The sequence below is a fragment of the Hemitrygon akajei genome, chromosome 5 (genome assembly GCF_048418815.1).
Source record: "Hemitrygon akajei chromosome 5, sHemAka1.3, whole genome shotgun sequence".
NCBI lineage: Eukaryota > Metazoa > Chordata > Chondrichthyes > Myliobatiformes > Dasyatidae > Hemitrygon > Hemitrygon akajei.
Window position 1 is genome coordinate 158,500,402 of NC_133128.1, and position 14,676 is coordinate 158,515,077.

At 35.1% G+C, this 14,676-nt stretch overlaps 1 protein-coding gene across 5 annotated transcripts in view; it reads right to left on the reverse strand.

The window, feature by feature from the left end:
* Positions 1-14,676, reverse strand: part of glsb (glutaminase b) — an 83,386-nt gene that overhangs the window by 48,669 nt on the left and 20,041 nt on the right. For 3 of the 5 annotated variants that reach the window (XM_073046973.1, XM_073046974.1, XM_073046976.1), the window contains exons 6-7: positions 5,033-5,196; positions 1,427-1,500 (exon numbers count right to left, since the gene is read on the reverse strand). In XM_073046973.1, the coding sequence (XP_072903074.1) occupies positions 1,427-1,500; positions 5,033-5,196 (238 nt within the window). The remainder of the gene's footprint in view (positions 1-1,426; positions 1,501-5,032; positions 5,197-14,676) is intronic. The other 2 variants (XM_073046975.1, XM_073046977.1) reach the window with 1 other exon arrangement.

Genomic DNA, 14,676 nt, shown 5'->3' on the forward strand with positions numbered 1-14,676 from the left:
TACTCATTACGTCTTCTGAAACAAAGAGCCTTTTCTCTAATTGACTGATTCCTTTTCAAGTAGATTGGTGATCGAGGGTACTCCAGTAGAATGCATCTACTTGGATTTTCAAAATGTTTTTCACAAGGTACCTACAATATATGAAAAAAAATCCCTTACAAAATAGAAAGTTGTGGATTAGTACAATTCTGTTAAGTGGGTTAAAAAGTGAATAAATGTGACTAATTACATGTGATGCCATTGTGCTTGCTGACCAAAGTTCTAAACTCTAACGTAGACCTTAAGCCCTATTGGACATTAATAGCCACAAGAACTCTCACTTAAGGGAGATTAAACTGCAACTACCCAATCTCCATGGAGAGCTTACTGTCAATGTCCACTAGAGTAGTGGGTCCCCTCTCCCTACAAAAGAGAAGATACTTCCATCTAACAAAGTAGTTTAAAAACAGTTCATTTATTTTGAATGATACACATTTAAACATAAAACCATTTGTTAAAACACAAAAGAACAAAGGATTACGAAACACAGGTACAATTTCTACAAACTAAAATATATGCCACAATGCAGACAAACAAATCGTCCGTTGTAGAAACTGAAGCTGGAGGAACAGATTCTAGTTTACCCCATGTTTCTTCCATTTTCTTCTTTCTGTTCTTAACCCCATACCTATAAACCCGAACTGCTCTCTACATTTATACCCTTTTCAGCCACTTGGGTGACTTCACACATACATAACATTTCCTCACATATCCTTTTAACACAGTCTAAATACACCTTTTGGAGACACAGTTCCATAATTAATACAGTAAAGCTAAATTCCTTGAGTACATAAACCTTCCAACTATAAACATATCAGATATTTGATATGCTAAATGATATTATCCATCTGTTCTGCAAGCTTCCTAGAACAAAGCAACTTAAGAGTCAGCTTGTCTGTTAGGAACAATTCAAATCATACAACCAATTATCTTATACTGCATCAGTGAGCAGTAGTAAAGCAGATGCAATGCGCTAGTATCCTCCTCACTTCTTCAAAGCCGCTATGGACAATACTTGTTTTAACTTCTAACTGGAATATTGTTTTCCACTTACATTTTAAGAACTGAAGATCAACTGCTGTTTTACAACCAGACACTAAATAAACTGTTAGTTGGAAGCTTACTTACAACTGTTTTTGATCTTACAAATGGCAGAAGCTGTGTTTTGAAAGCCAAGATTAACAAACAACAAAGGGGACCACTGGTCAAGGAGTGTGGATCCATCACAAACAAGTCAGAAATCACTGCAAATTGCTTGAATATTCAAGTATTATTAATCCATATTTGTGTTCTCTCTAATTGAGTTTTTCTCCTGAAATAGTAAATACAGTGGTAAAATCCAAATGTACAAAATTTAATAAGTCAGCCAAAAAAACAAACTACTCACCTTAATAAGTGAAGTTACTACAATGGCCCCAGCGTTTACCATTGGATTGTGTGGTTTATCTGAAACAAAAGAGGCTGTCACAGATATAAAAGGGAGACCACTGAAGTAAAAGTAGCTATAGGTGTCAACAGCTATGTACCAATAGCATTAAAGGAAAGGAATGGAAGATGCATTCGTGGAAATGCAAGGGAAGGTAGATTAGAAGCCAATTTCTACACAGCTACTCACAACTACAATTGTCTTAATATTGTTACTTCCTCCAGGCAGTTCCATTAATTAACAATCACTAATGTTCTACCCAAATCACAGAACTTCACTGATATACACAGTGCATTCATTTAAGGTCACTGATGTTTTCAAGAATGCAAATCTTACCTCCTTTTCAGTTTCTTAAATTGCTCCACTTTTTATTTAAATAATTAATTTCCAGGGAAATTTCTGTTCTAAAATAACAATAGGAGCAAGAGTAGGCCTCTTAATCCCTTTCTGCATGCCTGACCATTTAATATCATGTTGGATCTGCCTCAGGCCTCCTACTCTCATCTACCAGAATCCCACAGCACCCCACATTTACAGGGGGAAGATGAACAGCAAGAGATCATTGTACATGTTGGTTCAAAAACTGAGTAGGTCAAGGGATGATGTTCTGTAAAATGAGCATAGGGAGTTAGTTAAGTAGGACTGAGAGTTGTGATCTTCAGCTTAGCCCTGGTGTCACGTGCTAACAAGGTCGCAAACAGGGGTGGGGAAACTGAGCAGGAACAAGTCATTTGATAAAGCAGTAGCCAGCAAGATTAAATCTAGTTATCAGGATGGCCAGAGCCACAGTTATGTCACGGAAAGAAATACTCAGTTAAACAGCATTTATTTCAATGCTTAACATTTAAGTAGCAAGGCAACTGAAGGGGCAGTAGGAGAGCACCATATCCCCAGTCACCATAATTCCATTACTTTTAAGAAAGTGATGGAAAACGATAGATCACATTCCAGAGGTTCAGGTCCTACAATGGAGTGGGACTAATTTGGTGGGAATTAGACTGGAAGAATAATAGCGTTGAACTAGTGGAAGATTTTCATGTCCCTAGTATTTACTGGACCATCCAGAGTGTTAAGGGCTTGGATAAGGTGGAATATATGAACTGCATCCATGAAAGTTTCCTGAATTATATGATATATATAATATGATATATATAAAATATATGATACAATACATGCTATATAATATATGATCCAGCAGAGATCTTCTGCACACTACTATTGTAACACATGGTTATTTGTGTTACGGTCACCTTCCTGTTAGCTTGAACCATTCTGGCCATTCTCCTCTGACCTCTCTTACTAACTAAGCATTTTACTCACAGAACTGCCACCCACTGGATGTATGTCATTTCTGACACCATTCTCTGTGAACTGCAGAGAATACTGTGCATGAAAATCCCAGGATATCAGCAGTTTCAAACTGAGATATTCAAACCACACTTAAATCATAATTCTTCCCCATTGTTATGTTTTGCCTGAATAACAGAACTTCTTTACAATGTTTGCATGCTTTTTATACATTGAGTTACTGTCATGATTGGCAGGTTAGCTATTTGCATTAATGAAATGTACAGATGTGTCTAGTACATTCAGTGGCCACTCTATTAAGAATAAAAGTGCAGCTTGGAAGAGTAGGTCTCCTTAAAGATCAACAGGGCCAATTATGTCTTTAGCTGAAGGAACTGAATGGATTTTTAACAAAGATTTCGCCTTGTAGTCCACTGAGGAGAAGAACACAGTTGGTCCAGAAGGGAAGTAAGTGGAAATGGTGTGAACGTTCATATTACCAGGGAGCAGTTAACTGCATTCTTAGAGCACATCAAATAAATCCCAAAGGCCTCACAAAGCATTCTTTGACTTTGCGGAAGGCTAGAGAGGAAATTATGGGGGTGCTTGAGGAAGCATTTATTTCATCATTTGTTCTGAAGGTGAAGGTTCTGAAGAATGGAAAATGGATAATGTTGCTGTTTTTTTTTTTAAATATATAAAAAGTATAGCAGGGATCCACCAGGGAACTACAGATTAGTCAGCCTGATGTCTGTAGAGGGCAAGTTACTGGAGGGACAGAATCTACCAGCATTTGGATATATTCTGATTTAGGAGGACTCCGCATGTTTTTGTGCATGGAAAGTCATGCTTGAAAGTTTTTTCAGAGTTCTATGAAGAGGAGCGAAATAGGTAGATGATGGAAGGGCATTGGATATTGTTTATTGAGACTTCACAAGGATCCACACGGTAGGCAGGTTTGGATAGTTGTGTCCTATGGAATCCAGGAAGAGCTAGCTTTGTGCATTCAAAATTGGGTCATGGGTAGAAAATGAAGGCCAATGGTGAACATCATTTCTTGGAGGCCAGTGACAAGTGGCATGCCACGGTGGTTGGTATTTGGACATTTATTATAGAATGCACAAGGCTTGATCAGGTTTGTGGATGACACAAAATTAGGAGGTGCTGTCGAAAGTGAAAGTGACTGTAGATTATAGGGGATCGTAATCAGTTACAGAAATAGCAAGTAGATTTCAACACATTTAATTATAAGGCGACATGTTTGTAAAGTCAAACCAGCATAGGACTTGCACTATGAATGGTAGGACACTTTTCCTTTTATTATTCTGTTGGGCTAGTGTTATCCCTTGTTGCAATTTCTACATTACAACCTCACACTTACTTATGTACATTTTTTAAAATTATGTCCCAACCAATGTCAAACCTCTAAATTTCCTTTTTCGAGGTTCAAATGATAATGTCTCCTAAAATTCTTAACAAATTACTCTATTAAAATAATTGAAACCATTTGTGACAGTCTACAGCGGAATAATAATCTTCCCAACAGGCTTACTCAGATTTTAATCCTTTCTCCACTTACCCACCATCAAAACTCCCCTACAGCATTCCCACCATTCTACAACTTGCAATTACATTAGAACCTTGGCAAATAAAATGCCCAAAAATGCTACTTTGTGGACAGAGGAAGAGCAAGATTAAGTCAGAACTAACATGGAAGAGTAAAAAAAAAACCTTGGTTTGGCAGTATGGAAAGGTCTTCTAGAAAATCTTTAAATGCAGAAGGGCAACAATTTATAGAAAAATAGGAGAGTAAAAACGTGGCTGAACACATTTCAACAAATGGAAAACAAAAAGTTACTAAATAATTCTTCTGATACAAATTTAGACTGAGATATAAAAGTTTCACAGAAAGACTGGTGCTGTGTACACTGATGAATTGGTTACATTTTCCCCAGAGCAGTTCCTTGATGTTCAACTTCATACATCTCACATAACTTGCATGAAAATAAGGACACATTTACCAACAATTGCTAAAGGCTATAATTATCTCAAAACCTTCTAAATTTTGAGAATTATGAACAAATATAATTAATCAATATATTTGTGAAAAGACCAGACTTAGATGCCTAAAAAGTCAGTGGCATTAACAACAAAATTAGTATCTGGAAACGGATTATCAATTCAAGAAATTAAAAATATGAAATATTTAAATATATTCTATTAATATATCTGAGATGATTTGTTAAAAAACAGCAGAAAAATTTATAATACAAATTCTACCTTCTTCATTCAGGAAGAGTTTGTTGAAACGTAATCCACTGGGTTCTTTCCCAACATATTTGTGAACATTCTCAGTCCCAAGGTCATGTATGGCAACAGCATATTTCAATGGTTTCACACAGGATTGAAGACAAAAGGGAACTTTGGTATCACCAACTGAATGCCTGGTGTAAGGAAATTTCAGATAATTAAAAACAATTCAAGACTACAAAACAGTATGACTACATTGAAGTATTTGCAATAACCAAAATATGTATATATAACTTAAACTATCAATAGAATAAACTGTATTTAGATCTATTTTCCATCTACAGCTTGTATTTGGAAACAGCTTTATTAAATTAGGAGAAACAATGTTTTACAAATCTAAGCTAAATAGCAAAATGTTACATTAATTTATATTCTGTATCGGTAGCTACGTAACGTTGATAACAAACTTTCAGTAGTTATTGCTACTAATTTGTATTGATACCATACAAACCCCATCCAATTTACCTAGCCGTCATTTTAACTCCATAAATAGCACCATCTTATCAAATGTATGTCTTTGACAGCATCACATTGTAATTGAGCCATGTTTCCAATTCATCTGCAGTAGAGCTCAGGGCATCACATGAAATTTCCCTCCTGCTGAAAACCTAACTGGCCTGATCCAAGCACCGCAGCACTGGTATCCATATACAACTTCCACAGTTCAACATCATGACATGGCATTTGATTTCTGCCAAACTTCACCGATGTCTTTGTCATCCTCTCAGCTTGACTTATCCATCAATTACATTGTATAAGAATTCCGAAACTATGATTCTTCACTTTTTTCATAAATGTAACAATGTTGGATTTGGCTTTCTATTTGCATTCCATCATCCAAAACATCTGCAAGTCTAGTTATTTTCCAATTCTAGTATGACTTTGCTTTTCCTTGTCCAATCCACTTATTACATTGTACAAAACTTTAGATTATCAAAATGAGTTTATTTGCATAACCAATATTAAAAGCTCAGAGACTCATTATTTTCTAAATTCATTCTCCCCCCCGCCACTACATTGCTCCTTCCCCCCCATCTACTATAGTCTAAGCCATGCTTAATTAAGTTTGTCTCTACTTGTCCACACTCTCTTCGCCATCCTTTGAATCTTAAGTGTTCACAAAATAAAACAGCAATCATTGGACAAAATTATATTTTAAATTCAAAGAGGCAGCAATTAATTTTGATAACTAAAGTATCAAAATTCTATCCAATTTTTCTCCAAAAGTAAAGAACTTTACATGTTAACTTATGCTTGTTTAAAGGCTTTATTGATTTTTTTTTGAAATTGTAAATAGAAATGTCAATAGAAAAGTCCTTAATATCACTTCTGAGACAATTAAGAGAACATTTTGCCCAAAAAGGAGGCAAAGAAAATCTACTATTTTAATCCACGAGTTTAAAAGTTAAGTACATACAGAGGGCTTAGAGTGCCATTTTGCACTGAAGGTATACATTCAAACTCATGATATTTATCATGGATTCCTGCAATATAAACAATATGCTGATAATCAAAAGTTATCAAAGACTGAAACAAACGTACATTTTACACATCAGAAAAATGATGCATTATTACAGATGAATAAAATTAACTACTTCGCATCAACTCTCTGCTAAGATTTTTTTTTACACTGAACAAGTGGCATCAGAGGAAGTGTTTCGCGCCATGCATGTATTTCATAACAATCTGATGTGGTGTGTATGCCATGTTTATTACAAATATACAAATTCAGTTTTAAGATCTTGCTTCTGTCCATTTACATGAGTAATCTCTGAACAATTCTCGATGAAGACTTAGTGTTATGCAAGCATACCAGGCTTCTTATTATGTTCTGATATCTAATTTTAAGCATATTAACTGCTAGTATGCAAAATTAATTAAGAATAAATGTTTAAGTTGCATAGCAAATACAGAAACTTGAACGGAAATGAACATTTAATTTCTGCTATTATGTACACAACTTTTCAGAGCAAAGAGTCTACCCAATTTATAGTCTATTAATTAAAAAGGACAACTATATCATACACATTATGCATGTGTTGCTCCTACTCAATTTTTACCAAGCATAAAAAAAATGAAAACTTAACTCAATTTAGTAGTAATGCTTTTAAAATGCTCTTAAACATGACTCACTTATTTTAATTTTCAGTGCATCAGTCACATCATAAAAAAGAATCAAATATTAAAATAATATTGTTTGCAGCAAGGATTGAATTGTAAAGTTTTTGATAACTTCTCCCCCCTTCTGGGAAGGGTAAAAATATTAAAGCGAAATGAAAATTCACCACATCCACATCGTAAACTGTGCCGTACCTCTGGAGTAGCGAGTCCAAAATAGCAATGAATTTTTGACAATGGAAACAGCACATTCCAACAGTTACACAGATATCAGGCTCATGTTATATAGCACCAATTTATGTCGTGAAAGATGCATTTGCTAGGAGCTCTATTGTGATGGCTTAGAGGAAAGGACTACTCTGTATGTACATAGTCGTACATGCAGTGTTTCTGCATCAGTCTCAAATGCCTGATGACATTTCTAGTGAGTGAAGCGCTCACAGGATAATTAAGATGTGACCAGAGCACAATACCTGTGTGCAGGTTGGTCTTTCACACTTGATTAAGTAATGCCAAACTGGATACTGAAGAAAGATGATCAATTGCCCATGTATTACATCAGTGTCGTGCAAACGATGGTATCACACTGACTAAAGATTTGGTATGTAGTCAGGGTAGTAGACAGCAAAAGTGGATATGAATAGTGATCGGAATTCAGCCATACGCTTGAGTAAATCGACACAATAATTCCAGATCACTTCAGTTCTTGCAAAACAGGATATACTTAGACAGCTCATACTCACTGCATTGAATTCAAATGCAGAAACCAGTTCACATAGGGCTTTTTGTTTAAAAGTTACTTCAGACACACCCAAGTGTGTAAATGGGAAACAAGCTTCAAATCCCTGTTGACAGACCAATGGTACAGCTACTGACCAGCAACTTCTCAGTTACTGATTGTTTATCGTTAACTTTAATGCCATGCCAGATGAGCTGTCAGTTTTCAGGTGGTTTCTGCTATGATATCCCATGAAGGAAAAAAAAACAAACACTGGGAATTGGTCTGTGTATACACACACCTCCTTTATGGCCATTTACAGAAGACTGGCACACTGAAGTTGTGAAAGAGTATGCAGCTCCCACTTGCTCTCCTGGCTGAAGTTCATTTCCACCGAGGTGAAAGACTATAAAAAATAAAGACGACTTAAAACCAGGTATAATGTAGAAGTCTCAAAGAAGTGTAAAAATAATTTGTTCCTCACCAGTTTTCCAACAATTTTTTTTTTTTTTTTTTAAATATAAAAAGGACTTCATGGACGACATGACCACAGGCAAAAAGACACCCTCCGGCACTTTACCAAATGGGCATTTTGCAAAACTTAACAAGGCAGGCAAAGTATTTAAATATTTACAGATGAGGTAGATAGTGTTCTTGTGGTCTTCCCACATATGCATAGTGATATAATCAAGAGCAAGAACACCCTTTCCTAACACTGCTGAACTAAAGTGCCATACTTTACAATTCATTGCAAATCAGTAATTGAACACAGGATTTTCCAATTCACACAGATCAGCTGTTCAACAAGTACTCTCAACCATTTGTGAAGCAATTTGTCTACTGTACAGCCAAGTACTTGAGCTTAGTAACCAATGCCAGAGAAAACTCAGGCCACCATATCATTCACTCCAAATTAATGAAAAAGTATAGCTACAAGTTTGTAGACTTTGTTTTAAAACAAAACATCCCACATCGACAAATTTGTCATTTAAAATTATCTTGGAGGTAAAAAACATTCAATAGTACTCAAATGCTGTAAATAATAATGCATTTCTTCAATTGAAATTGCTGACACTTTTGCCAAATCAAATTAAATGGAACTTTACTATGTGTCATCCATATTTTTATAAATAAGTTAACTCTTATCTTTGTTATATAGTGACATTCTAGATTTCATTATCACTGGAGTTTTGACTGCTTTAGCACACTGCAAAAACAAAATTCAATTCAAATGCAGAAATCAGATTTTGTTAAAAAATTAAAAACAAAGGTTTTAAATGAACCATTAAAAACTGTAGCACAGTTTTCATTTTAGTGGTATCCTCTTTCAAGGAGCTATACATTATTTTTTGTGTTAATCTACAGGACAAAGCAATTTATGTTTGTTTATTCCTTTCTTGACACTACAGCCCATCAACAATAAAAGAACAGTCAAATTTACACACTGTGAGCTTATAAATTTATCTATGAAAATGAATAAAAAATTAATATTGATTTGCAATATGAAGAATCTCTGTCCATGTACACTAAGAGCATACTAAAACAATTCAGTAACTTCAAACAAATAAAACTATAAAATACAACTAATGTATTTTCCATTTTAGTGGCACCCTCTTTCAGGAAACATTTTATTTTCAACCTATTTTAGGAACCATGAGTTCCACTGGCAACATTATAGGACTTTACATTAGATATTCAAAGCTAATGAAATGATAACCTGCCTAAATAAAAAAAAACACAGCAAAGAAAACAAATTCACGTGTTTTTTCTTCCAATTTCTTCAGAATTTCTGGAACTGAAACAATTCTGATTTAAGATAATCTTGGCAGAGCACTCAAACTAGCAGAATTCCAAACCAAGTTTGAGTTCTTTTACAGATGCAGTCACCAGCACAGAATCAGAATAGCACTGAGTAAAAAAATCTGAAGTGCTTGTCAATAGAAGTACTCGCACGGAAATAAAAATACATTAATTTTTTAGTCTTCTAAAAAAACACTAACACGACAAGTACAGAAACCAAACATTAAATCCCAGCATGGACAAAAACAAAAATCGTATGTTTGACAACCAACTGTTGAGCTTGGTCCTTTTCTCAAAGTGTGAAAAATACAGGTAATAGATTGCACATTTTTGCACCAATTGCAGAAATTGGCACAATGTGTCATGTGTGTAAAGATGAAATGACCATCATACATTTTACTGACCACATGCACAAACAATGCCCAGAAAAAAATACCAGTGCTCAGGGAGATCATCCAGGTTAAATTTTCTAGTGAGCTGGGCTTCTATGGAAATAATTACAAATATTTTAAAAGCCATTTTACACAAAATCCACGTGCAAATGGGTTTAATATCTACACCTAGAAATTCTATTTAACATCTTATGCTACAATACCACTCCAAATATGCTCAGGAGTTTGGTAGAAATCAGAAAATCTCAAACCAATAACTATTAGAAGGCACTTCAGTCTCTTGAACAAGACACATTTTGATTAAAACCAGAGAAGGGGGATAACCAAAGCTACTCAGATTTAAAACTATATTGCAATCATAAATTTTGAGTCCAGAGTTCAGATTTCAACAGCTGACAACCAACAGAGATACAAGCGTTAGGAACAAACATCAAACTACGCCACCAGAGGCCGCACTCAAATACCTCAACAAAATGAATCTTCTTCAGAGTCCTCATGTGACATTCAGAGAAAGGCATTAAAAAAAAGTGCATTTCTTTTCATGTTAAATTTCTTATCGTAGGCAGAAGTATTGTTAAACATAATGATCCAGAATTCCTGGCAACAGCTTGACATCCATACCCTCCACTCATCTAGTCACAAGCACCTTGCTTGCCTGGGGACAAACCTCTGGTGATCTTTTTTTTAAAAATGAAGCTGTCACTACCATGATCAGAAGGGAGCCCTTGGGTTTTGTGATATGGCTTCAAATCCCACCTGCACCGAAGATAACCAAAGTCATAACTCCACGCATAATCAATTATTAAAGCAATGAATAAACTCTACATACGAAAGCCTAACATTCACACATAAAAAATGTTAATTGTACTATTACTATTTAAAAGAAAACTAGAAACTAAAAGACATTTAAAAATACATTTTCATTTACAGAATTAAGCCTGTAACTAACCTAGCATGAGTTCAACAAGCAGAATCCCCAATATAGCTGCTGAAAAGCTGTAGGAATTTGGCACATCCACACTAAGCTCCTTGTGGAGTTTAAAATGACTATTTTACCTCACCAAAATAAACATTTATCAGGAAGTTCAAGCCATTCAACTTTACACACACATTCAGTGGAATTTTGAAACTTCCCGGCTGCGAAAGAGTTACATGGAGTTCTGCAGCAAGTTGCCAGGGAAGTCCAGCCCAGTATATACGTCTCTCTCCTCTGCAATAAATCATCCTCACGCTAATCACTGCCAGAATATACTGTTTGAATGTGCAGAAGTAATCAATTTTAACCCATATTTAAATTATTAACTATTCTTCTGCTAGAAATATCTGAATCTGGACAGAGCAAATATTAGCAGTCATGTTACTTTAGATAATTCTCCACAAAGTTTGCTTTACATGATCAGTGTATACTGCAGTTAACATTAGTCAATATTTGTAGACAATGTTCATATTGAAATAATTCTCCATTCTTTCCACAGATGTTTGCTGACCAGCCACCTTAATGCAGAACTTTGAGTTTCAGTACCTGTACATTGTTTTGCTTTTCAGTGACACCAGTTTCAACTGCATAATTGATAAATTATATATATAGCACAATCCTATCAACCATCCTATGAACCTCGAGTGCTTAAACAGTGCAGCAGCACATGAATCATCACTCTAGCTTGGTGGAAAGGAATCAAAAGAAATTCAATTCAGAAAAATGTGAAATAATGCACACAGAGAGGTGCTAAGGGAATATAACTGGATGACCGCAAGATGTGTAGTAACATTGGATCCCATGTGTCTGCAAACATTAAGTCATCTTTAAAGTAAATAAATAATTTAATTCAAGTAGTTCCCCAAAATCCAGCTGTTTGACTTCATCTACATAGTTGATACAGAATTCTGATTTCAAAAATAATTCTAATAATAAAAAATCTATTTAGTTTATTAATAGGAAACATCCAGTCATCTAGTGCTTAAGGAATTAAGTTGACTGTGCAATCATACACCAGTTTTAAAAATGAAATACAAACTCAAATTAGTAAAGTTTTACGTTCGAGATGCTATATGAGCACTAGGCCCTAGGCTCTTGGGTAAGTTTGCAATTTAAATTTTCTGTTATAGAAACAGGAAAATGCAAGTTACTGAACAGCTTAAAGCAGCAATTCATCCCATTAAAAATGGGACTCTGCCAACATACTATCCAATTAAGAGATTCAGTTATTCTTTTAAAAATATTTTTCCTAGTAATATGCAAATGACCATATTGACAGGTTAGACCTATGCAAATACCAAATTGATAAAATTCAGTAACATTAAAGCGTTTTTGAAAAGTGAGGACTAATGCTTTTGAATGAATAGATCTTACAATGAAGCACGATTGAAAAATTATCAGTTTTATTCTTTCCGGCTCAATTTACATAAGAATTTGAAATTGTTGACATTTTAGAGAATTTGGAAGAGAGGAGGAAAAAAAGGGGTTGAGGAAATTGAGAAACAATGGGGAATATAAATACTTCTGAACTTCACCAGTCTAATATTTATATTATGAATTAATCCAGAAGAAACTTCATTTTTTAAAATGCTAGAAATTACTTTATTTTCCCAAGTTCATACATGCAAAAGATAGGAATTTTCAAATTGTAAGCCAAATTATGCTATACTTGAAATTACCCCCAAATGTTGAAATTGTAAATAATTAAGATTTTAAGTGCTATATGCAAATACATTCTTCAAGTATTACAAACAGTTTCACTTTACCTACCACAAAGAAAATCTTTTTCAAGGAGTTTCTTCCTCTTTTCTGTCTGCAAGGATGTATGTGAAGAGAGTTTGGACAGCCTCAATCCGCCTCCTGGCAAGCAAGGGTCTAAAATATAAAACTAACCCTAGTTTGAGAGCGAACTGCAATCTCATACCACATCCCAAGTGACCAGGATGGCTGCTAGCACATAATCCAATGTTATGCCAGCAAGTTGAGTACAGTGTTGAGGCAGAAAACAAGAATTTTGATTCATCGGCATGCTATAATTAGCTTAGAAACATTAGATGCTAAAAGGTTCTACTCCCCAATCTCTCAATTTTACTGACAATTAGGTGAGGAAGAAAGGGCAAGCAATTGCTTTGTATCTAGTTCTGCACTGCCTGGTAGAATATCCTCACCTTTGTTTAAATATTAACTGAAATATACTGAAATCCAAGTCACATTGCAAGTAAAACGGCCATAAACACAAGTGAAAGAAAAATTTACAAGATGCCCTCCACTTTTAGGAAAATAGCTCATTCTTGGTACACAGGAGAAAGAGCATAAAGAGTTGACGGATGAATTAAATGGCCTAAAGCAAAATGCAGTAATAGCTCTTGATCACAAAACAAGGTAGTAAGTTTCCAAGTTGAACCCGAGGGAAATACACAAGTAATTACTACACAAAAAGGTGTGTAGCAAGCACATTGAGAGGTTATAATTTAAGGGTATCTTGACGGAGTGATGAGCACAGTAGTTAAGCATGCATTTGAAATACAGTAGCCACTTTGCATAGAAGCAAAAGAACATTTAGAAACTTAATGACAAAAGTTCAGTTATAAAACCCATAAATCCCCTCAGAATCACTGCTGTGCCAGACACTACTTTTCATCTTTGGTGGCTAACTAGAAGTGAGTGAGATGTACATTTATGTAGTGATTACATAAAAATTCAGCAAGGGTAAAGCCAACTTTAAATGTGGCCATCAATTTATAAATTACCCCAAAATAAAAACCAAGGAGGAACTTACTAAAATTTGACAGAAAATAATTAGGGAACTAACTAGACAAGATTAACTGACTCCAAAACCAAATAGCTTTACATCTATGCATTAGAAGTATTGGATGAAATTAGAAATACCACCCCTCAAATAGAAAATGTTGAATTAAACCACAGCTATTGGTTCAACATCCAATGTAGCAAAAATTCCAAGCAAACTATGAGAATGAATGAGGATTTGAACGAAGGAGCTGATCAGAAAGTAGAGGTCTAGTTTTATCAAAGGTAATTTATGCCTACAAGTACAGTTGAGTGCTTTAAGTAGCAAATAACATGGTAAACAAGAGAAAACTGATAAAATATATTTAAAGAGTTGTAGAAGATATTGTTCAGAATTCTACAGAAGAAACCGCAGGTAAGATGAAAGTCAAATAAGGAACCCTATTGTATGGTGCTCTGAGTATTTATATTATTTCATCTCTACTCTCCCACCCACCTGGTTTCACCCATCACCTTCTAGCTTGTCCTCCTTCCCCTCCCTCCTTCCTTTCCAGTGCTGCTGAAGGGCCTCAGCCTCAAGCATCAACTATTAATTCCTCTCCATAGATGCTGCCTGACCTACTGAGTTCCTTCAGCATTTTCTGTGTGTTGCTCTGGATTTCCAGCATCTGCAGGATCTCTTGCATTTATAATGGACCTCAAGTTTTCTGCTTTGTTTTAAAAGACTCAGAAGAATACCTCCAAATTTGATGACACGATCAAGCTAGGCAGCACAATAATTAATGCAGGCAGAAATGTAACAAGACATCAATACATAGAGTAAAGGTACAAGAGTTAAGTGGTATTCAACATTAAAATGAAA